Source organism: Sceloporus undulatus, chromosome 6, assembly GCF_019175285.1.
Source record: "Sceloporus undulatus isolate JIND9_A2432 ecotype Alabama chromosome 6, SceUnd_v1.1, whole genome shotgun sequence".
NCBI classification, from domain to species: Eukaryota; Metazoa; Chordata; class Lepidosauria; order Squamata; family Phrynosomatidae; genus Sceloporus; species Sceloporus undulatus.
The window spans coordinates 115,314,235-115,336,133 of record NC_056527.1 but is presented as its reverse complement, the minus strand read 5'-3'; the positions used below and the strand labels follow the sequence as shown (position 1 = coordinate 115,336,133).

The following is a 21,899-nucleotide window of genomic DNA, read 5'->3' as shown; positions in this document are numbered from 1 at the left end:
GATACCACTTCCTGTTGACTCCTAGTCACCATTTTGAGAAGGTCATGGATAAAAACAGAAGTACTGGTGGAGTTTGGTGGATTTTTTCCTGCAGTTTTGGGGTGAAAATAACCTAAAACCATGTCAATATTTTTTGTATAAAAACTAGTATTATTGGGAGGGCTTTAAGGGACCAATAGAGGGTTAGGGAAGACCTCAGAAATGGGGCCCTTGGCCTGTAATTCTGCCTTAAACCCAGTATGATGCCTTCAACAATCAGGTAATGATTTCTCAGTCTTTGGCAGCCCCAGAAACCCACCCCAAATGCCAAGACAAAACATTGTGGTTAGAGCCAGTTAGTAGTTAGATGTGTCATAACTAATCGGGTAACCCTCCTAGCCACCACAGCTAACAATGAAGGATGCTGGGAACTGGAGTCCAACAACATTTTGAAGGTTATACACTTCCCACTCCTGGGTTACCGTGTTGGTCTCGGACAAGTTAGAAGCAGATTCTGGTGTCTCACCCACCCATAAAACTCACCAAGTGAATTTGGCTAGGCAGTCTCTTCCTCAGTCTGACCTACCTCATAGGGTAGTTGTGAGGATACTTTGGAGAATAGGGAGTGGCACTTATGCCACCTTGAGCTCTTTGGAAGAAAAGTGGGATATAGAATCATGGAATCTTAAGAGCTGGAAGGGACTAGATGGCCTTCTAAACCCAACCCCTGCCATGCAGGACATACATATTATTAAAAAAACAAATACAATTGTGTAACTTACTGACAAAGCCCAGCATATCCAGTGGGTGTCTCTTTCCCACAAGGCTCATCTTTTAATCCTGCCAAAGTCTCCTTCTGTTCCATAACACGGCATCCAGCTGAATGGAAGAGAGGTACGGGCATTATTTATTTGTGATTCTTTCTATGCTGTTTAATATAATAAAATTGCTAAGCCACCACAAAGGATATACTGCAGAAGACATGATGAAACAATACAAAGTCATTTAAAAGTACTTTTAAAAAAATGGATTGAAGAATTAAAAGTAGTAATATATAAAGGGAGCAAAGGAGCTAATTGTTCATAGTCAGGAATGCATGCAAGTAGAAGTACTCAAGTCACAAAAATCGGTATGGTACAAAATAAGAATAAAAAACACAACTCTACAAACTAAGAGCTAAAGAACTAAATAAGGAGTTAAAAACAAAATAGCAATTTTAGAAGCAGCAGAGTCTATGATAAAAATCAAGCTTCTGAAAAGGTAACGCTTAAATAAAACCACCTACATTGCCTGCTAAAAAGCAAGGTTCAGTCAGTTTACTTGGGATCTACAGTTCTGATACATACACACATCTAGAATTCGTTGCAAAATATTTTAAAATAAGGGAAAAATCAAATTATCCAAACCCCGTTTTTCAAGGCAGCAACTGAGAATCAGCCTTCCCTGTCCTGACACCTGCCAGGTCTTTTGCGCTACAGAGACAATCCTTGCAGACGATGATAGGAGCTGTAGTTCAAGACATCTAAAGATCACTGTGTTAAAAGAAGGTTGATGTAGATGTTCTTGACTAACCAAGATTTCCCAGAATCCTTTGGCACTCACCTCCAGGTGCGGCGCGGGTCCCAGCTGGAGGGTCTGTGTTGAACACGATGTTGTTATCCTGGAATGGGCAAAAAAAGTGAATGAACTGTAGCTTGTTTTTTGTGGGGTTTTCAGGCTATTTGGCCATGTTCTGAAATAACTTATTCCTGACATTTTGCCTGCATCTATGGCTGGCATCTTCAGAGAATGGTGGCATGGAGGTTGTCACCCTTCTTCCACCACAAGAAACAATTCCTCCCAAATTTTTGCTCAGTGGGCTGCTGTAGCCTTTGCTTTTCAGCTGGCACCCTTCTGTACCCTTTACGTAGTGCCTCGGTACACAAACCAACCTGTAAGAGTTGCTGCAGGCGCGGCACGTCCCAGTCCCGCAGGTAGAAGAGGCAGTCGCGGGGATGGTGGCCGTGCAGAGACCGCCGAATTGGGCAGTCGGCTATTGGGCATTTCTGGAAGAGATGGAGACTTAGGTAAAGCAAGGCTGCAAGACTGCTTCATGGCTGTGCCCACCACCAACACATAAATATATTGGATGCAAGTTCTTCACCAGAGCTCTAGCTAACAATTGCATATATTGGCAACAGCACATCTCTCAGGCTAAAACTGGTATCCTGAGCAGGGACGTAGCTAGGATTTTAGGAAGGGGGGGTCCAGACTAAGTGCCACCATTATAATGGGGCTTGAGTGCAGCGTCGCAGCAGCACACACCATTCGTTTTTCTAATGGAAGGGGGGGGGTCCAGACCCCAAGAAACCCCCCCCCCCCGGCTTCGCCCCTGTCCTGAGGTGTGTATGTGTTTCTGTGTGAAAGAGAAAGAGGGAGAGGGAGAATGTTTCTGCCCCCCCCCCAAAACATGGAGCCAGTAACCATAAATGGAGCCTATTTTGATTATCTTTTGGGGCAGGAGCAGTTAACGGAAGACTTTTATTTCCATTTTTCTCTGCCTCTTCTCCCCACTGTCACAGTCTTCAATAAATCCATAGTTCTCCCAAACACATTACACTTAAGGCTTTGTCTAGTCATCTTCTGACACTGATGTAATTTTGGGGGAATGATATCATCCTCTCAAGAGGCAGGATTTTATCTCAGGATTTTATTTCAGTCAATGGCTTGGGATAACAGCAAGGTTTCATACAAAAACATCTCTCTATTTCTCTCTCTTGTCTTTCTTTCCAATTTGAGACTGTCACAACCCTCAGCCACTCCCCACACTTCTTACCACTTCTGTACTCACTGATGGAAACTTCATCTTAGTAAACAATATGGGTGTAACCAGATTACGTCCAACACACAGTGTACATTGCAGGTGGCACCTATTTGCATCTGTTTCAATATTGAGAAACAGCTTACGTATGGCTTAGTAGGTGGAGAGGTAGATACCAACTAGACTGACCTGGGCTCAACCTGTTATGTTTCACAATGGATTGCATGTTTGGTTTTGGGCAAGTCACACTCCCCTAGGCTCAGTTTCACTCATGTATCAAATGGGAATGAATATTGGCCCACCTCACAGGGTTGCTGTGAAGGAGAAATCTAATTTAAAAAACAAACAGCAGAACACATTGCAAATCAAGATGGCCAAGAGATAACAGTGAGTTAGAATTTTTATCCCACTCCATCCAGAGGAATTTGAAGAGGCAAAAACAATACTTTATTTATTTTTAAAGCTTGGAAAGTTACTTATTAAAAGTAACTTGTTCCTGTTGCTAGTGTTGCAGTGTTTGAGAAGTAACTTGTTACCATTACTCACTGAAATGTTGACAAAGTAACTGGTTTTGTTACTTATTGAGAGGTTTGTTACTCTGGCATTATTCTTTGTATATTTTTGCGGGGGAAAAACATTTAAAATACGTAAACTGAAAAATTTCTGTCAAGAAACTTCTGGAAATGCCCCAAAAAGGCAATGTTGGGAAGTAATTAAAATCTGCTGCTCATTACACCCAAAAATGTAAATTCAGTTTCATTAACTACACCCTTGTAGCCCCCCCAAAATAACTAGTTAAAGGTAAATGAGGTAAAGATTGAGCCTCCCTGATCCAAAATTCTGAAATCCGAAATACTCCAAAATCCAAAATTGCCCCCATGTGTGGCTGAGTGATACTTTTGCTTTCTGATGGTTGATTTGCTTCATATACAAAATTATTTAAAATATTATGTATGTGTATAAGGTGTTTATGAAACACATGAATTTCATGTTTAGATTTGGGTACCATCGTCAAGATATCTCTTTATGTATATGCAAATATTCCAAAATCCATATATAACTTTTAATGCATTACACTGAATGCCTTCCCTGTCAACCCCTATCCAACTAATAATAATGATAACAATGATGATGATGATGATGATGATGATAATAATAATAATAATAATAATATTACATTTGTGCCATAGAAAGCCCCATAGCAGCCACTGCAGAAATGATGCCTGCACTGGGAACACTGGAAATGCATGCAGCCTCCGCGGGCCAAGGCATACGAGAATTTACATTTGGGACATGCTGAAAGAAGAGGAAAAAAGGAGGTTAGGGAGCAAAGCTTTGGAGAAAAGTGGCTGCAGAGATTAAAGGAAAAGACTACCTGGCCCTATCCTATTAAAGGAGAGGTCCACTTAGCCCAAGGGATGCTGCATAATTGCGCCAATGTCATGGCAGCAAGATACACATCCAGGAAAGAATGGTCTAAGCCCAACTGAATTTACATGCCTCTTGAAGGCCTTTGTTGTGGGATTCTCAGGCAGAGATCCCACATATGTGCAGGTGGGTGAGAGAAAGGATGGTCCACTTTCATGGACTGCATCCTTCATTTCCTTCCCCCAGGAGCCCAGATCCACTGGATTTTCATCTTTTGGATCACATTCTCACTTTTCTTCTCTAAGGCTTTAACAGCTGCATGGCATTGGAAGTTTTTGGACACAGCACAGAGGCAAATAATAACTCTTTCCTGGAAGCCTCATGGAGCAGAACCTCTCCTGTTAAATAGGCTGCAGGCGTCTTCTTGCACTATTTAACATGTACACCAATTTTGTTAAAACAGACCTCTGAATACTTCCAGACAACTGGGGTTTTTACAATATATTTTGGCCTGGCTGTATGGTGCCCATACAATCCTACAGAAAACTGGGGCAATTTTTGTCTGCTGGGCCCGACACTGTTGCCCCTCCCGGGTTCAGGCAATCCAGAGGCCTGAGTAAAAGGAATAAGCAGCTACATTTCTACAAAAGGAGAGTTCAAGTCTCAGGCCAGCCAGGAAACTATACATTGTACCATGGATGTCTTGGGAGCAAGGCCCTTAAAGTTGGGGGGGGGGGGGCAGGGAGTGATGGTGGGAATCCTCACCAATCCCATTCTCCTGCAGGTAGACAGCCAAGCCCTGCGCCTGGTATTCTGGATCATTGGTTCGCTTCCATTCCAAGAAACCTTCGCATGTCAGCCCCTGATGCTGTGGCTCCCACTGCAATCAAGGGAAGAGAAAAGAGAAAAAGAGTCAAGGAGGAGCAATATTCATCTTCTTTGCAAACAAGCACACACAAACAAAAGAAACTGAACTGGGTACCAAGAGCTTGAACACATTCGTTTTCCTGGACTACAGCTCCCAGAATTGCCCAGAGTCCCTTCTCCACAACTATATAAAGAAATGGGAGTGGAGCCTGGGAATAATAGAATTGGAAGAGACCCCAGGGGCCATCCAGTCCAACCCCATTCTGCCATGCAGGAACTCTCAATCAAAACATCCCCAAGAGATGGCCATCCAGTCTCTGTTTAAAGACCGCCAAGCAAGGAGACCTCCAAAGAAGAGAGCCTCCCTCTGTCACCATATAAGGAGAAGTAAGTGGAGCCTGAGGAAAGAGCCTTCTAGGCAGTGGTTCCTTGCTGGCTGAAGTCTCTCCCCAGGAAGGCTCACTTGGCAACTTTTGCATTCATTTTTAAAAATCTGTATGAGTAGAAGTTGGTGGGGTCAGTGCATTTACTCCAGCTTTTCATCCAGACTTTATAAGAGCTCTCCAAGGTGCTGAACAGTGTCTCCCAAACAAAAAATGATAAAGGAAATCTGGTTATGGGAACTTTAGTAATAATTTAAAGCTAAGGTAAAGGTAGTCCTTTCATATGAATGTCTAGTCGTAACTGGCCTTAGGGGGTGGTGCTCATCTCCGTTATTAAGCCAAAGAGCCAGCGTTGTCCGAGGTCTGCTCTGGTGGTCATGTAGCCAGAATGACTGCAACCAATGCTATCCCCTTCCCACCAAAGTGGTACCTATTTATCTACTTGCATTTGCATGGATTTGGACTCCTAGGTTGGCAGAAGCTGGGCCTAGTGACAGGAGCTCACCCCATCATGCAGCACTCGGGCCTCGAACTGCCAACCTTTCCATCTTCTGATCATCAGAATTGGCATCTTAACCACTAAGCCACCAAATAATTTAAAAATCCCCCCCCCAACCCCCCCCCCCCCCATCTTCTGTGCCAGCACCAAGTGTAATTTACAGAGTTCTTTCAGAGGTTTTTTTAAAAAAAGTTATTTGGTTTAAACCTTGGCCTGCTGGTGTGTCATCATTGAGGCTCCCAGCTTTTCCTCCACATACCCCTCCAAACACCCTCAAGAGACTGGACAGACCTGGCGCTTGCACTGGACACAGAAACTCTTGCAGCACTGTGGACACTTGGCTTCCAGCTGCTCAGACTCGTAGATGAAGCCGAAGGAACACTGGAGAGGAGAAAAAGAAAAGATAGAAAGAGGGAGAGAGAGAGGTTATGGTGAGGGTGTTGTTGGGTTGTATGTGTCTAATCACAAGGTTTGTATACAGCTAGGGACTGCAGATGGAATTCTCTATTGTGGCTATGCTGCATAACTCTCTGTGTGTGTGTGTGTGTGTGTGTGTGTAAATATATAAGTATACACAAAGGGAAATGAAAAACACAGTTAGTGAAGATGTGTATCAGGGCACAGCAAGAGTGGCCTGTTGCATATCAGGTTCTGCCAATGCACATTGTCACAAAGCACACTGCACTAAGCACAATGTCCCAAAGCACATTGGTTCCAACATCAGGACTGATATGTGCCAGTCACTCTGGTGGCTCCTGTATGTAGTAACCTCCTCGCACCTACTATCTGAATACAGATGTTGCAAAAAGGAGCAATTAAGTTCTTCTTTTCGGCTACTAAGTTCTACTTCCTGCAGACAGAAAGTCCACTTACAAAGATCTTAAGCCTCTCTCTCTCCAACCTAGGAGCCAATTTTAGATATGCATTGGACACTCACCACAATTTAAGACTGAGGTGGAAAAAAGTGTGGCCCATGGCCACATGTGGGCCTCAAAGCCATTTCTGCAGCCCCAGGTCACCAGACTCCACAAACTCTCCCTACCCCTTGAAAAGTCCTTTCTAGTCCCTTCCCTGCAGCAATGGCTGAATTATTGCTCCTGGATGCCACCTGAAGAAAGCATTTCCTTCCAAAGCCAGTTGCAGAAGATAAAAGTTTGTAGGGATTCTTTTGATCATACTCTGGCTATGGCCTAAGACTTGGCTGGACCAAACCAATCCAAGCAAGGGCAAAAAGACTATCTGAACAGCTCTGCCTCCTCTGTCAGTCACACAAGAGTGTGACCAAAACAACAGACTTTGTTGTTATTTGCCATCAAGTTGCCTTCTAGGAATGAGAGTTCTCCAAAAGCCCTGGTCACTTATAACCTTACTCAAGTCTTGCAAAGTCAGGGTTGTGGCTTCCTTGATTGAGTCTATCCATCTGCAGTGTGACTTCATGCTTTTCTTGATGCAGTGTTTTCCAATAAATCACGTAATCCCATTATGCATCCGCCTAAGTTTCATCATCTTAACTTGACTTTTTACATACAACATGCTATCCCATTTTAATATTCATGCAATTCACTGCATGTCTTTTCTATAGAAAAGAGAACATGGTGTAGTGGTCCAAGTATTGGGATAGGACTCTGGGAGACCAGTGTTCAAATACCTCTGAGCCACAGTAAATCACCTGGGTGACCTTGGGCAGGTCACACTCTCTCAGCCTCAGAGGAAGGCAACAACAAATCTTCTCTGAAGAAGTCTTGCCAAGAAAACATAAAATCAACTTGAAGGCACATATCAGCAACTTTCCTATGGGCTTTCCTATCTCCTTCACACCTCCTCTTTCGCCTGCTCCTCTTTTCTTCAAAAACAACATCCCACAAATCTGCTTACTCACATGTGTGCACCACTGAAACTTTGGATCCCGCATGAGCACGCGTTCGGTCAGCTTCTTGTGGAAAAGTTCATAGGTCTCCCTGTCCAGGCAACTGCGCAACTGAGAGGTGACATTGGGGAGGAAGGAGAGGTAGTTAAAGGAAAGAGAATAAGGGAGGAGAGGTTGGAACATTTCAAAGTCTTTTAAGAAAGTCAGAAAGAAGAAGAGAAAAGAAAGCAGTAACTTCATTCCACTAAAGCAAGGCTGAGCAAAGTGTGTCCTGAGTTCACATGTGGCCTCCAAGGGTCTTTTAGTGGCCCTTAACCCCTCCAGACTGAAGTTTCAGATAAAACAGTGATGATTCTACAGTGTTGGTAAAATTTAAAAAATAGGGGTTTGGGGGGGCCTTGTATCACACAGTCAGAAAATAGAGCAGCAGGAGGAAGCAGGAAGTCACCTGGATGTCAAGGGTGGAGAAGTAGTTCAGAAGTTCCTTCTCATCGTTGATCTCTGGCTCAGAGCAAGCAGGGCACACCAGGTCAGTGATGTGCTTCTCTTTCACAGCAATGGTGAAGTGGAGAGCAAAGCATTCTGGGCAAATGGTACATTCACATGATGTCAGAGACTGCATCTGAAAGCAGACGAAGAAGAAGTTGGCTGAATTACGTCAACATTTCCTGATCTCTTCCAATGTCCACATATCAGTAGTGTGCCTCCAGGAAGCCCCAGGCATAGGAAAGTTCTTTTATTTTATTTTTTTAAGCTGTCTAAGGATTCTGGGAGTTGTCCAAAAGAGTAACCTCTCCAGACAGAACCTGGAACAGAGGCAGGAGGCAGCAGAAGGTCTTTGTCTACCAGAGAAAGGAAAGGAGAAGGTGGCAACCCAACTTCATGCAGGAGGGAATTCCACAATCTGGGAACAACCACCAAGAAGGCTGTCTCCCATGGCTTCACCAAACATGCCTGTGATGGTGATGGGACCAAGAGAATTCAACCAAAACTAGTACAACTGAGCTTTTGGGTCAAAAAGTGGAATAGAGGAACAGCACCACCTACTGGCCTTTGAACAAACGACCTATGAGGAGCATTTCAAGGCACTTTAGGGCTGTCTGGTTAATTAGAATGTATTTTGAAATGTCACTCAGGGCCAAGGGCTGGTATTCGGTACCTACCTTGTTGCGAGGAAGGGCTAGGCTACAGACTGCGCACTCCCAGTTCAGCAAGCGCTTGATGAAGTCGCGACTGGGGGAGGCCTTCACCGCCTCGACAATGTCAGCCAGCTCCCAGCCCCCATCGCTCGGCTGTTCAAGCATCAGTGAAACCACCAGTTCTGCTCGGCCCCAGCTGGGCAGAGAGAGGGAGGCCAGGAGGCGTCGAAGAAGTGCCTGAAAGAAGTGCAGTGGCTGGAGTAATAGACTGCGATTCAGGGAATCTAAGCTCTAGTCCCCCAGTGAGCTGTGAAACTCATGGGGCTGGCCCTGGGCCAGTCAATCACTCTTTCTCCTTCCATCCAGCCTACCTCACAGGGTGGCTGTGATGAGAAAAGGGGAAGGAGAATCCTATACAGTTGACCCTCCACATTTGTGGCTTTAACTTTTGTGGATTTGATTATTTGTGGTTTTGATTAATATAAAATAAATAATAAGTTTTATTTTTACCTCACCTCTGTCAAAATGACAGTTGAAGCAGCTTACAGTTTAAAAAGTCCATACAATCCACAATATCCCAGTTATTACCTCCTTCCCCTTAAAACATCAATTAAACACAGTAACCAATAAAATGATCCATTAAAATAATCAGAGACGTGCGATGGGGCTACAGAACACTCAAGATGGTGGACTCAAATGGTGGCCGGGTTTACTATTCAGGAAAGGCCTGCTGAAAGAGATCTGTCTTGACAGCTTTTTAAAAGCTGTCCAAGCTGGTAATATGATGGATCCCTTCTGGCAGGCCATTCCATAATCTGGGAGCTGTACCTCTGGGTAGTTGCAGTCAACCTGGTCTTTATAGGCTGCAATAAATGTTCTCTCTAGGAATCTCTAAGTCCTCCAGCACAATTCTGCTGGAAGTTGACCACAGAGTTGTGGAGAACCTAGATGTTCCTAGAAAAAACATTTCTCTAGGCATTTGTTGGTCTTGCAGCATGATTCCATGATTAACCTTTGGCAGATATTGATCACAGAGTTGCACTGGAGGACCTGAGGATTTTTAGAGAGGTATTCTCGCAGGTAAACAGAATAGTATTTTTTTATTTGCAGTTTTCCCATATTCTCAGGGGTCCTTCACCCCTAACCCAAGCAAATGTGGAGGGACATTTTGAAATCTCTGGAGCAAAAGCATGACATAAAACTAACATAAATGTGCTGGGGGGTGGGGTGCTCAGGGAGCCTCCTTTCAGAACTTTCTCACCTGTCGGTCTGGGTTGTGAAAATCTATTGGGGGATCTTCATCGTTCCACAATCGCTGATGGAAAGGTTCCAACCGCTGGCGCTGCAGCTGCACCAATGCCTGCCACAAGTCCCCATTGTTCTGGTAAAGGGCCTGCAACACAGGGCCACGGTCCTCAAAGCCCAGTGCTTTCAGCTCCCGGATCTGTTCAGAAAGGAAGTATGGGTTCTTGATCTACCTTAAGTGCCCACAACCCTGAGCTTGACCTCAAAAGATACTGTGCACATGCCCAGGGGCTTCACATTTTTCTTAGGAGTACAACAGTTTTCACCCTCCCTCAACTTACCTTGCTGCGTCGTGCGCTAAGACACCGGCTGACAGCTTCATCCACATCCCCCTGGCTTTCTATCCATGCGGTCTGGACTTCCTGGCGGGTCAGGGCACCCAGACCGCCTCCGGGCTCTTGCTCCCCTCGCTGGGTGGCCAATTCAGCCATACCTTCCAGGACGCAGGGAAGCTCTGAATTCAGCCACGCTAGGGGCAGCTCTGCCCCCGAGTAGCGCAAGGCGGCAGCCACCATCTCAGGAGCCACACCTACTGCTTCAGCTTCCTGTGGAAGGGAGGGAAAAGGAAACAGTGGAAGCCCAGGTTATGTCAGGAAGAGCAAGTGAAAGTACACAAAACAACAAGTATGGTTTTAAACTTTTGTACATTTTCAATCTTACTGTATACTGTACCTATAAGTCTAGAAATCTTAGTCAAAAAATTAATCCAAAAAACCTAATTCGATTTATCCATGGGTCAATGTAAGTACTATTCTTTGACTCTCATAAAAAAAAGTAACCATAACCTGTTGAAAGGCAGGAGTGTAATCTGTCATGAAACCACTGACTCCCGTCTGCTCTATCATCCAGCCAGCCTTTCATGTGAGCGCAAACAGTTACGCCTGCTGGAATTTTGTAATTTTCATAGAATCATGGAATCATTTGGCATTGTTTTTCATTGTTTTATCCTTTAGATCCTTTGTTACATGCCTCTAAGTTTTAACCTCAACTTATACATGGGTCATATCAAAATCCAAAATTCTGCCCCCAAAACCTGCCCTCAACTTATACATGAGGTCGATTTACAGGCAAGTATATACGGTAATTTTATGCTGCTTTAGCTAGGTTGTTTTAATGTGTTTTTTAAATTTCTTTTTAAAGTGTTTTCATCTTGTGAGCTCCTTGAGTTCCATTTTGGGAGAAAGGCAGCATAAAAATGAAATAAATAAAAATAAAATAATGAATGATAATAAATAGCAAGGGACTTGGAGAGAGGGTGGCAACTAGCAGGTTCTGGGGAGGGTAGCTGTGGTTAACAGGCAGGGACAAGTAAGGCTGCTAGATGCCCTACGGAAAGAGGATCTCGTGCGATCTGTAATTTTGAGAGGTATTTAGAATTCTTTAGCAGAGGATTCTAATGTTTCACCAAACTACAAATCCAAGGTTCCAGAGGATGTGTTTAAATTGGAATCACAGTGCTACAATTCTGTAGTGTGAAAGGTGTCCTGGTCTACCAACAAACCAGATACTTTTAAAGAGGAACTAGACAAATCCATGGAAGATGGGCTATCAGTTACTACTAGTAATCTCTCTCTCTCACACACACTTTCTCCAGTACCAGAGGAAACATGCCTCTATTGTACAAGCTGCTGGAAAGACAAGTGGAAAGGTACACCTACCCATACTTCCTGCTTGTAGTTTCATCAGAGCATAAGGTTGGTTTTTGAGGAAACAGAATGAGGGACTGAATAGGCCTTTGCTCTGATCCAACATAGCTCTTCTGATAAGGCCCAACACTTGCATATTTGGAGTCAGTTACCTGTTCAAAGAACCCTTTTCCAGGACTGGAAAGGAACGCTGGCTGGGATATTCTGGCAGCGGTCACTAGATATATCTATACCATCACGTTTAACAGCAACCCAACAGTGTTTTTGATTACCACCTTAGATGTAGCTCTTTCTTATCCTGAGCAACTGAAAAAGGCAGAATCTCAGCCATTTTTGAACCTTTATTTATAATGTTATGTTTTTTAATCCCTCTGATATGCAGATTTTAACCAGGGATCCGGAACAAACTTGTCAGAAGAGCTGTTTGTTTTTATATACTAAAATGACTCACATTCTATTCAAGCCAGACAACGTCTTCCAAATATTTTTGTTGTTATAGCCTTCAAGTCGTTTCCAACTTATGGTGACCCTAAGGTGAAATTATCATGGGGCTGAGAGTGTGTGACTTGCCCAAGGTCGCCCAGTGGGTTTTCACAGCTGAGCAGGGACTCGAACCCCAATCTCCAATGCTCAAACCACTACACCGCACTGGCTCTCCTTCCAAATATATCTTCATGTTCAACAGACACCCAAGGTATGTTTCTCAAGAAACAGCTTGGACATGGCTCATTTTTATTTTGACCAACTGAAGAAGGCAGAAGCCAAAACTTTGTGTGACTTCATTTATAAAGTTCTGTTTGTCAGTCATTTTAAGAGAGAGAAGAAAAGAGGAAAGGAGAGAGAGTGTGTCTACTTCCCCAAAATGTATAAAGACCAACTCACCCTGATCATGGCAACCATCTTCTGTCCATCCTCGCGGAGCTTTTCCTGCCTCCGATGCTCTGCCTCTTCTAAAGAGATGGGTGGGGCCTTCCGTGGACTCTTGGTTTCCACTGGTGGTCCTCTCTTCCGCTTGTCTTCCTCATCTTTCTCCAGCTTAGGGTGTGGCATCAAGGGCTCAGGCCCCCCTCGCTGGCTGGTGCGGTTGCACATATCGCACACCCGGCCAGGGACCTTGTTCCAGAAAGTGCAATGCTCACACTGCCAGCCAGGGAGCTATGGAGAAGGAAGAAAAGGGGAAATTTCATGAACGTAGAACAGGGAGGGACAGAGCACTAGGCAGAAGTGAAAATTAGGTTGGAGAAAGCTAACCACAGAGACATCATGTGTTTTAAATGATGTTATGTGTTTTTCATGTTTTCCTGAAGGTACTTGACCATGCGATTTCAGAAGCTAAGGCCTGGGTTGGTGCCAAATCTGCTGCCAGGTGGGCCACATAAGGAAGTTGGACTCCCCATGAGTTGCCAAGTGAAGTGGCCTGACTGTGAGACATGGTATTTGGTTTATCACTATTATTTTCTTTGAAATTCACTGATTTTACAAAGGATGCAATAAATAAATAAATAAACAAATAATGATACTACAGTGCGCCCACGTCATACGTGGGTGCGCTATATGCTGCTTCCAGTATACCAGAGGAAGCACCGGAAAGGCTTCTCTCGCACCCCAGAAGAAACAATGGGGTGTGCTCCCACAATGTGCGCGCTGCAGGAACAAGCCTCGTTGTTTCTAATGGGGCTTGACTTTAAGCGGAATTTCCCTTATGCAGCAGGGTCTGGAACGAATCCCCTGCATAAGAGAAGGGCCAATTGTACCGCAAAAGACAAAAATACAGATTGAGTATCCTTTATCTAGCACTTCAAAATCCAAGATATTCCAAAATCATCTACATGAGTGGCGGAAATAGTGACGTCTGCCTTCTGCTGATTCAGTATACACATGTGCCCCATCTCCAATATATCTCATTATGAACATGCAAATATTCCAAAATCCAAAACACTTCTGGCACCAAGCATTTTGGATAAGGGAGAGTCCACCTGTATATCAAACATGATCAGGCCCCGAGCCCCTTCCAAACCATCAAGTGGCAGTAATTTGTACTGGCTTCCCCTACTTTGTTGGCCTTCCTCATTTGGATTGCAAGAAAAACATGGACCACACAATTCTTACTGCTGCTTTGATTTAATCCATTTTGCAAATAACTTTGGGAAAAGGAATATATCTCAGCAGCCTCAAAGCATAAAAACTTCCACAGATTTGCTTGGACTGAATTGTGGCCCATCCATGGCCTATCCAGCTGATGTATTTACCTGTTTCGACTGCTGCACAGTCTCCTCTCCCCAAGCTATTAGGGGCTTGGCATCCCCAGTGCCAGGCTTCCCGGCCAGGCGAGGCCTCTCACACACAGCACACAGGACCGTGGCTACCTCATTCTCGAAGGTGCAAGACTGACATGCCCATCGTCCCCGGGCCAGCTGTCCCAAGCTCTTGGGCTCTTCCTCAGCACTGAAGCTCTGGGGCATCTTGCAGCCACGTGGACGGTCACAAGCCACACACAGGACGGCGCGGCCATCGTTGTTCATGTGGCAGGCTGCACAGCACCATGGAGGCCGATGGGTGGGGACACTGAGCCAGGATGCTATTAGGGAGTCTGTTGCAGGTCGCAAGGAAGCAGCATCGGACGTCACGCCACACACACTGAAACGAGACCGGAATCACACACTTAGTAAATGGTAGCGGTTAAGACTGAGTCAACCATTAATATCATATCTTAATTCTACATTCTGTGCTAAAATATTTAATCTCTGGACTACAACTCTTAGAATCTCTCTCACGAATAATCAAATACGCAAAAGTTAAACTCGCACAAGTTGAGATTTGACTGCATATTTCAAAATCCAATACACTTTCATTTGTAAACATCAACAGACAGACATACTCACTCTTATAATCTTTTAGATCTGTGGAAGGATGTATTAACATAAAACACACACACACAGTCTTTTGGATGGATGTTTTCTGAACTTATTCCTTGGTTGCTCATTTAATTCTAAATCTCTGCACAGGCTATATTGTACTGATTATTACTTTCTCTTTCTTTAAATCTGCATTACATAAAGTAGCCAAACATGAATAAAATGTTATTAAAGAAAAAGAATCTAGTACACTGAAAGACTGAAAAACCCAACTGTTCATAAGCAATAGAGATGAAAGCAGCCTGCAAGCAGAGAGGTTTCTGGGATACCTGGGTGGAGGTGGAGGAGGAGGACTACGCCATGCTTGGTCATTCAAAGGCGTCCGGTGGTGATGTGTCCGTGAAGGATGTTTGTGGAAGAGGCGGTCACAGTCCGGGCACAGAGACTGGGCACAGTCTGGGCAATGCAGAGATGGGGGCTCCAACCCACAAAGCAGGCAGGCATCGGGGGGCAGGTACCCTGTGGAGAAGACAAAAAAACTAGTTAAGGGCTAACTTACCCTCCAACATTTCACAAAAGAAAACCAGAGCAACATCAGAGTGTGGTCAAAATGACAAAAGTTATTAATGAGGAAAATGACACAAGTTAAGAGGCTGCAGCTGTTTGCTTTTGCTTGAACCTACTGGAAAGGACAAGATTCCACCCCTTCTCTTCTCTCCTCCTGATGGGTTTACTGAGTGTGAACTACTTTTGAACTTTGAAATCATGTGCAGCAACAGAGGAAAAAGATGGAAGAAGGAAAGAGAAACTGGGAAATTTCTTAAATATCTGAAAGCTGCTAGGCTGGGATGGAGCTGTGCTGTTTTTAAGGTTTGTATTTATAGTCCTTTAATGATTTTTTATGTTTTTAACGTTTAATGTTTTAACTTTATAAATCGCTTAATCACTTTTTACATAACATACTTATACTTTTATTAAAGACTTTGGTCTTTTCCCAACACTGCTCTCTGGCTCATGTGACCATCAGTGGCAGGCGCTGGCTTCCATGTCAGGCGAGACTTGGTTTTAGTATGAAATTTGGATGAGACCTCCAAGGTGATGAATCTGTCTAAGGGAAAGGGTTCCTTACTAGACTGAGCAACTCAATTTTTAAATTTCAGAGCAAAACCTCGACCCTTCCAAAGGTGCTCAGAATCAGAAGCTGGTCCTGAGTGCTTGCAAAATATATAGTTGATATAATTAGCCTTCTGAAGCCGTGGATTCTACCATCCATGGCTTGAAAATAGCCACACACACACACACACATACACACATCCAAAAAGCAAAGTGTGATTTTTGCCATTTTATGTAAGGTTTTATGTAAGATTTTCCTATCCTACTGCATATAATAAGCATCCATGGATTTTGGCATCCAAGAGGGGGGGGGGGGTCCTAGAACCAAATCCCAGTGGTTGCCAAGGGTCCACTGTATAAGAAAACAAGCATGAGAGTAAACCATATGACTGCAGAGAGAAGATTTAGGAAATGGGTTCAAGCCTGGTGGCAAAACCTGGGGATTCTGAGAGCTGAAGTCCCGTTTCCCCCCCCCCCCCCCCCCCCCCCCAAAAAAAAAAAGAAAAGAAAAAGGGCAATTTCCAAACTCTGAAAAGGTAGCAATCTTAGACTGAGAATGGAGTGAAGACTCAGCTGCTAGGTCATGACAGTGTCTGGGCTCCCCTGCCAAAGAAGCCCTGTCAAGCAAGGAAGCTGCCAGTTGATGTTAGGGACCCAGGTGGTTACAACATAGAGAAGGCAGTGGGCTCTGCCAAAAATATGCCACACACACTTTTCTCTCTACCCATGAGGACTAAAAACTTGCTCACCCAGTTTTGTTGTTAGAGATCAAATTTGAAAGCTGAAATTCACAGCAACCTACATTATGTATCAGACAACAAATTCCACTAAGTGGAACAATCAACATTTCTGTGAGTAGAAAAAACTGCAGGCCTTTGCCGCAACCATCCTCTAGAGCCCACATTACCTGTGTGTGGTAATGTTGCAGCTAGATGCTGGGGCATATGTTCTTGCAGGGGAAAGACATCTGTAACCAGGCTTTCCTGAAAAAGAGAGAAGGAGAAGGCTCAAGTAAACACACTTGAATCTGAACGGTTTTATTCACACCTTCACACCTTTGAGAAGGCCACATTAAACATGTTTAGTGCTACTATACCTATGAACCTTTATCCTTCTGTTTTTAAGTTGTTTTTATATGATGGAATGTTTTATCCTCTACTGCTGAGTTTAATTTGTGATTTAACATTCTACTTCTTCTTTTTTTTAACTATGGTCATATTTATCATGGTCAGGATTTTTATTTTTAACAGACTGTTCACTACCCAGAGAATGTTGTCCAGTAGGCAATTTAAAAGTACAATATTTTATATATATACAGTATATATCATGCCTTACCTATGGCTGCCCTTCAGGTATTTTGAAGGGACCATAGATACAAAACCTAGGAAAAACCTGATCCAAGGAAAGTGTTGCATTGATATGAGCTATGCATTGCAAGCTAGAAACGGGTTGCATAGAACAGGATTCTGATTTGCAGCCCAGAAAGTTAATGCACAGAACAGAATTTTGCTTTGAAGCAAAGCTATAGCATAGAGCTGGCAGTCTAGAAAATAATTGTATGAATGAAGCTCTGCTTTGCAGCCTGGAAAGGTGCTGTGTGGAACTGAGCTATGCTGTGCAAAGCAGACAGGTGCCACAAGGAGTTGAGCTATGCATTGCAGCTCCAAAAGGTGCTGTTTTAAACTGAGCTCTGGTTACAGCCTGGGAAACTAGTGCATGCAACTGAAGTTCGGTTTACAGCCTGAGTAGGTGCTACATGTGTCTAACTGGGCTTTGTAATCCTACTTGGAATTCTGCAGATCCAAGTAAGCTCTGCTTTGTTGCCTAAGAATGCACTGCTTTCAACTGAGCTCTGGTTTTTCATCTGGCAAAGTACTACATAGAACTGAGTTCTACTTTGTAGCCTAGGAAGCTGTTGCATTCCTTTCCAACCTGAGAAAGTACTGTATGCAGTTAAGCTCTGCTTTGCAGTCCTGATATCACTGACAGCAGACTCACCCTTAAATTGTCACCTCCCTGCATTAACTCTTGTAACACCAGAGGATTGGGATGGTTGTCCTGAAAAGGGAAATGAACCATTAATATTTTCCAGCTCACATCTGGGCCCTCAGTACTTGCCCTCATCTCCCCATCCTTACTCCCCCCTTGAGCCAAGGCTCCTTGGCATCACAGACTTGCCATACCGAAAGGAGGAGATTCAGCTCAGCCCGTAACATCATGACATCGGCTGTGATGGAGGCCACTCGGAGGGTGTCTGGTTCCTGCAGATGTTCAGGGAAGCACAGGCCATCTGTCTGTTCTTTGGAATAGCCATAGAGACGAAGAACATCTCGTCCGCCCTGAAAGAAAGACACAAAAAATAATCAACAGACTTAGAAGATATTGAAAGGTGACAAGCAAAAGCAATACAGGTTGCCTCTGCCTCTTCATCAGACAGATCTTTATCAAGGGTCGGAGTCTGCAAGGAAAGTCCTTCATTATTTGAAGCCAAGGTGGCATTGACATGAAACAGAATCTTATCTGTTGTGGTCCCCTCCCCACTGAACACCCTGCCAAGGTAGGCTGGCCAAGCTCTTTTTACTGGAGTTTTTCAGAAAGGCAATAGAGGAGAGCTGTTACAGCATGCAAGTAACTGGGAATTTCTTGTTATAGCTTGGCACCAAAACCACTAAGATCAAGCCAGGTTAACTTCCTTTGGGGGTGGGGAATCCTTAGACTGAGAGAACCACCACTGAGGAGACCCTGTTCCAAGTATCTAGACACTGTGCTTCTACTGGAAGAGACATGGAGGGAAGACCCTTTGACAATTACTTCAGTATACCTTTAAGACAGCTGTCAAGACGGATCTCTTCCGGCAGGCCTTCCCAGACTGACCCCAGCTACCGCCACTTGTTACCTAACACAAACTGTTCCTCCTTCCCACAAATAGTCTCTCTCCAAACCCACTTTTTAATCTATTTTAATTTAGATTTTATTGTTATACACTTTGTTTTGGTATGGGGATAGGGATCATGTTTGTATATGTTATGTAGACTATGTTTTATTATGTAAGTTTGCTATGTATGTTATTGGATTATGTTTTGTAACCCGCCTCGATCTGCAGGGAGAGGCGGGAAATAAATAAATAAATAAATAAATAAATATTATTCAGGCAACATGATGTGGAGGCAGATGGTCCTTCAACATATCCTTGCTATGAAGTGGTCGGTTCCAACAGCATCTACAATCCTGAACCTTCAAGTGGAACACACCTACATTTCCAGCCAACTGAATACTACCACATGGGACAAAAATTAGCTTCCTCATCTAATCTAAGATCAAGCTTCCACTGCCAGATGTAAAATAAGTGGGTGACTTGAGAAAGTTGATGCCACCTCACTCCAAACCCTTGGACAGTTTATAAAGAAAAGGAGATGTTGAAGAACATGGAGTGAAAGATGGACTCTGAAGCACTAATGTGTTACAGCCAGGCAATGGTCTACCAACAATCTGTTGGAGACAGAGTTTTGTGGTTACACGATGGGCCGGGGGGGGGGGGGGGGACCAAAATTGCACAGAAACTATGGACGGAAAGACAAGAATGTGATTTGGGAATGGAGTCAGTGAGATGCGTGTATCCTTCCCTTTTTTATATTTTGTTTTATTTTGAGACCCCAAGGGTGCAGACTTGAGAAAATAAACAAAATAATCTGGTTTTCAAAACCAATTGGAAACATGAAAACAAAAATATAATGCCATAAATCAATAATGACATTAACACAGCAGTTCCTGCTTCTTTAGTTCCTGGCATGTGTTTTTAATGGGAGGTTTAACAGTCATTAAGAAATTTTTCAAGTAGATAAAGTTAGACAGGTCTATGTCCTGTTTCTAAGAACATGCTTCCTACTAGTACTTTGCTGGTGTTCTCAACGGAGCATCTTTCTCACCTGGATGGTGTCCACTGTGTCACGGAAGACGGGATTGTTGAACTTAACGGTCCGCCAGAACTTGGGCTTGTGGGGGTTCAAGAGGTTGCGCCCGTATTTCTCCAAGATGTTCAAGGCAGTGGAGATTTTGTGAAGATCCTTCTCAGTCTGGCAAGAAGTTGGAAAACTGGACTTAATGTCTTATCAGACATTGCATACATACACAAACTTTACGGAGATCAACAGCACATCCTCTCTGAACTCTACAACCCTGTCAGACTTAATATATCTGGTTTCTGAAACCTCATGAGGAAGAGATATTATCAACCAGAGTTCTTAAGGACCAGGACCTTGCTTTTGGGTGTTTAAAAATGTTCACTCAGCATTCTGCATAACTCAGTTATACCTTTATGTGACTACCTACAATAAATGTAACCTCAATTGTAACCCACCCTCATCCCATCCCACCAGTTGAGGGCTGCTGCCAAATTGCAGCATGAATACAGTTAGACACCTTTTTTAACTGTCATGACTCCATGCTATGGAATCCTGGGATTTGTACTTTGTTGTGGCACTGGAGCTCTCTGACAAAGAAGGTTAAATAGCTCACAAAACTACAAATCCTAGAATTCAATAGCCTTGAGCCATAGCAGTTAAAGTGGTGTCAAACGGTATTAATTCTGCAGTGTAGATGCAGCCAAGCTCACCATATCCACATGCCAACATTTCTTAACACTTGCTTATCCGTTATACCTTGATCCTTACATCTATAGCTCTGCTACCTTCCCTGCCTCACCAATGGTTACATGCTCCCTTCCTGGGTAGCAGCTGATGTCTAGGCAGACATTGTACAGGTGAAGCTCCTGCCCATTAGGCAGCTGTTTCAAGTCCCAAAACAGTTCCAGAAAGTAGGGAAATCACCCCACTACTCTTGCTTCCACTGCTTCCAAAGTGTCTCCTAGTCTCAAAACTTACCCTCCCGCCTGGTTTCCAGAATGTCCTCTTACCTGCTCCTGGGTATTAGCTTGTATAATTCCCTTGGCATCTATTTCCCGGTACTTTTGGGCAGGGGGTAATGCCACCTCCACCAAGCGTTGTACAGACTCTGGATTCTGCTCCGCAGGACTCTTGATCAAAGCAGCCACCAGTTCATCCCGCAGAGTAGTGAACTGCCGCTCCATCTCCTCCATGGCTGCCACCAAAATGAGGGTGAGGGGGGTGGAAGAACATAAAGAAAGAATAAGAATAAGGTGGAGTGATATTTATAATCACTCACAGGCATCAAAAATAACAATGCCAGATGAAATTATCAATCTAGATGGCACATTATAAAGCATCTCTGCATCTCAGGAGGAGACAATCTAAAGCAAACATGCAAGGGGGCACATGCTAGTGGCCTCTCCTTCACTGGAAGCTTTTAAAGGTATGCTTACCTGTACTTTTCTCAGTAGGTCGGGGGCTGAACTAGATGACCTGTGGGCTCCCTTTGAATTTTACATTTCTACTATTTTACCCCCCACCCCCAAATATGGAGTTGTCAGGGTTCCCTTATGGTAAAGGGTGTCCCTAATTTGAGGGCTGGAAATCTTGTTCCTTTCCAGACTGCTTGCTTTCACTTATACGTTGTTGTTGTTGTTGTTGTTGTTGTTGTTGTTGTTGTATATTTTCAAGTCTTTTCAAATGTATGGTGACTCTATCACAAAGTTTCTTGACAAGAATTGTTCAGAAGGGGGTTGCATTGGCCTTCTTCTCAGGCAGAGAGAGTGTGACTGCAGAAATAATGCAGTTTGATACTATTTTAACTGAATGCTATGGGGTTCTGAGGATTTGTAGTTTTGTATAACCTTTAGCCTTCTCTGTCAGAGAGCTTTTGTGCCACAACAAACTACAATTTCCAGGATTCCATAGCATGGAACCATGGCAGTTAAAGTGGTGTCAATCTGAATTATTTCTGCAGTGTGGATCAGCCTCAGTGGGTTTCCATGGCTGAGCAAGTATTCAAACCCTGGTTGCTGGAACTGTAGTCCAAACTCAGACAACAACACCACACTAGGCTTCCCCACTTATGAGATGTCCCCTATGTAAGACTTAAATAGCTTTTCCTTTTTATAGAGACTGAATAACATCCCCCAAAAAATCACATATTTTGGTCAAATACATAAAGACCGGGACA

The 21,899-nt window shown here is 43.8% G+C and overlaps 1 protein-coding gene across 1 annotated transcript in view; it reads right to left on the bottom strand.

The window, feature by feature from the left end:
- The window catches only part of RNF31 (ring finger protein 31), a 30,016-nt gene that overhangs the window by 1,949 nt on the left and 6,168 nt on the right, over window positions 1–21,899 (bottom strand). The window contains exons 2-20 of the mRNA XM_042471939.1: window positions 20,734–20,918; window positions 19,748–19,894; window positions 18,005–18,160; window positions 17,820–17,879; window positions 16,729–16,804; window positions 15,038–15,227; window positions 14,103–14,490; window positions 12,736–13,008; window positions 10,489–10,752; window positions 10,164–10,346; window positions 8,927–9,139; window positions 8,212–8,385; window positions 7,776–7,874; window positions 6,188–6,277; window positions 4,913–5,027; window positions 3,957–4,075; window positions 1,911–2,024; window positions 1,582–1,639; window positions 762–858 (exon numbers count right to left, since the gene is read on the bottom strand). Of these exons, the coding sequence (XP_042327873.1) occupies window positions 762–858; window positions 1,582–1,639; window positions 1,911–2,024; window positions 3,957–4,075; window positions 4,913–5,027; window positions 6,188–6,277; window positions 7,776–7,874; window positions 8,212–8,385; window positions 8,927–9,139; window positions 10,164–10,346; window positions 10,489–10,752; window positions 12,736–13,008; window positions 14,103–14,490; window positions 15,038–15,227; window positions 16,729–16,804; window positions 17,820–17,879; window positions 18,005–18,160; window positions 19,748–19,894; window positions 20,734–20,916 (2,999 nt within the window). The 5' untranslated portion in view covers window positions 20,917–20,918. The remainder of the gene's footprint in view (window positions 1–761; window positions 859–1,581; window positions 1,640–1,910; window positions 2,025–3,956; window positions 4,076–4,912; window positions 5,028–6,187; window positions 6,278–7,775; window positions 7,875–8,211; window positions 8,386–8,926; window positions 9,140–10,163; window positions 10,347–10,488; window positions 10,753–12,735; window positions 13,009–14,102; window positions 14,491–15,037; window positions 15,228–16,728; window positions 16,805–17,819; window positions 17,880–18,004; window positions 18,161–19,747; window positions 19,895–20,733; window positions 20,919–21,899) is intronic.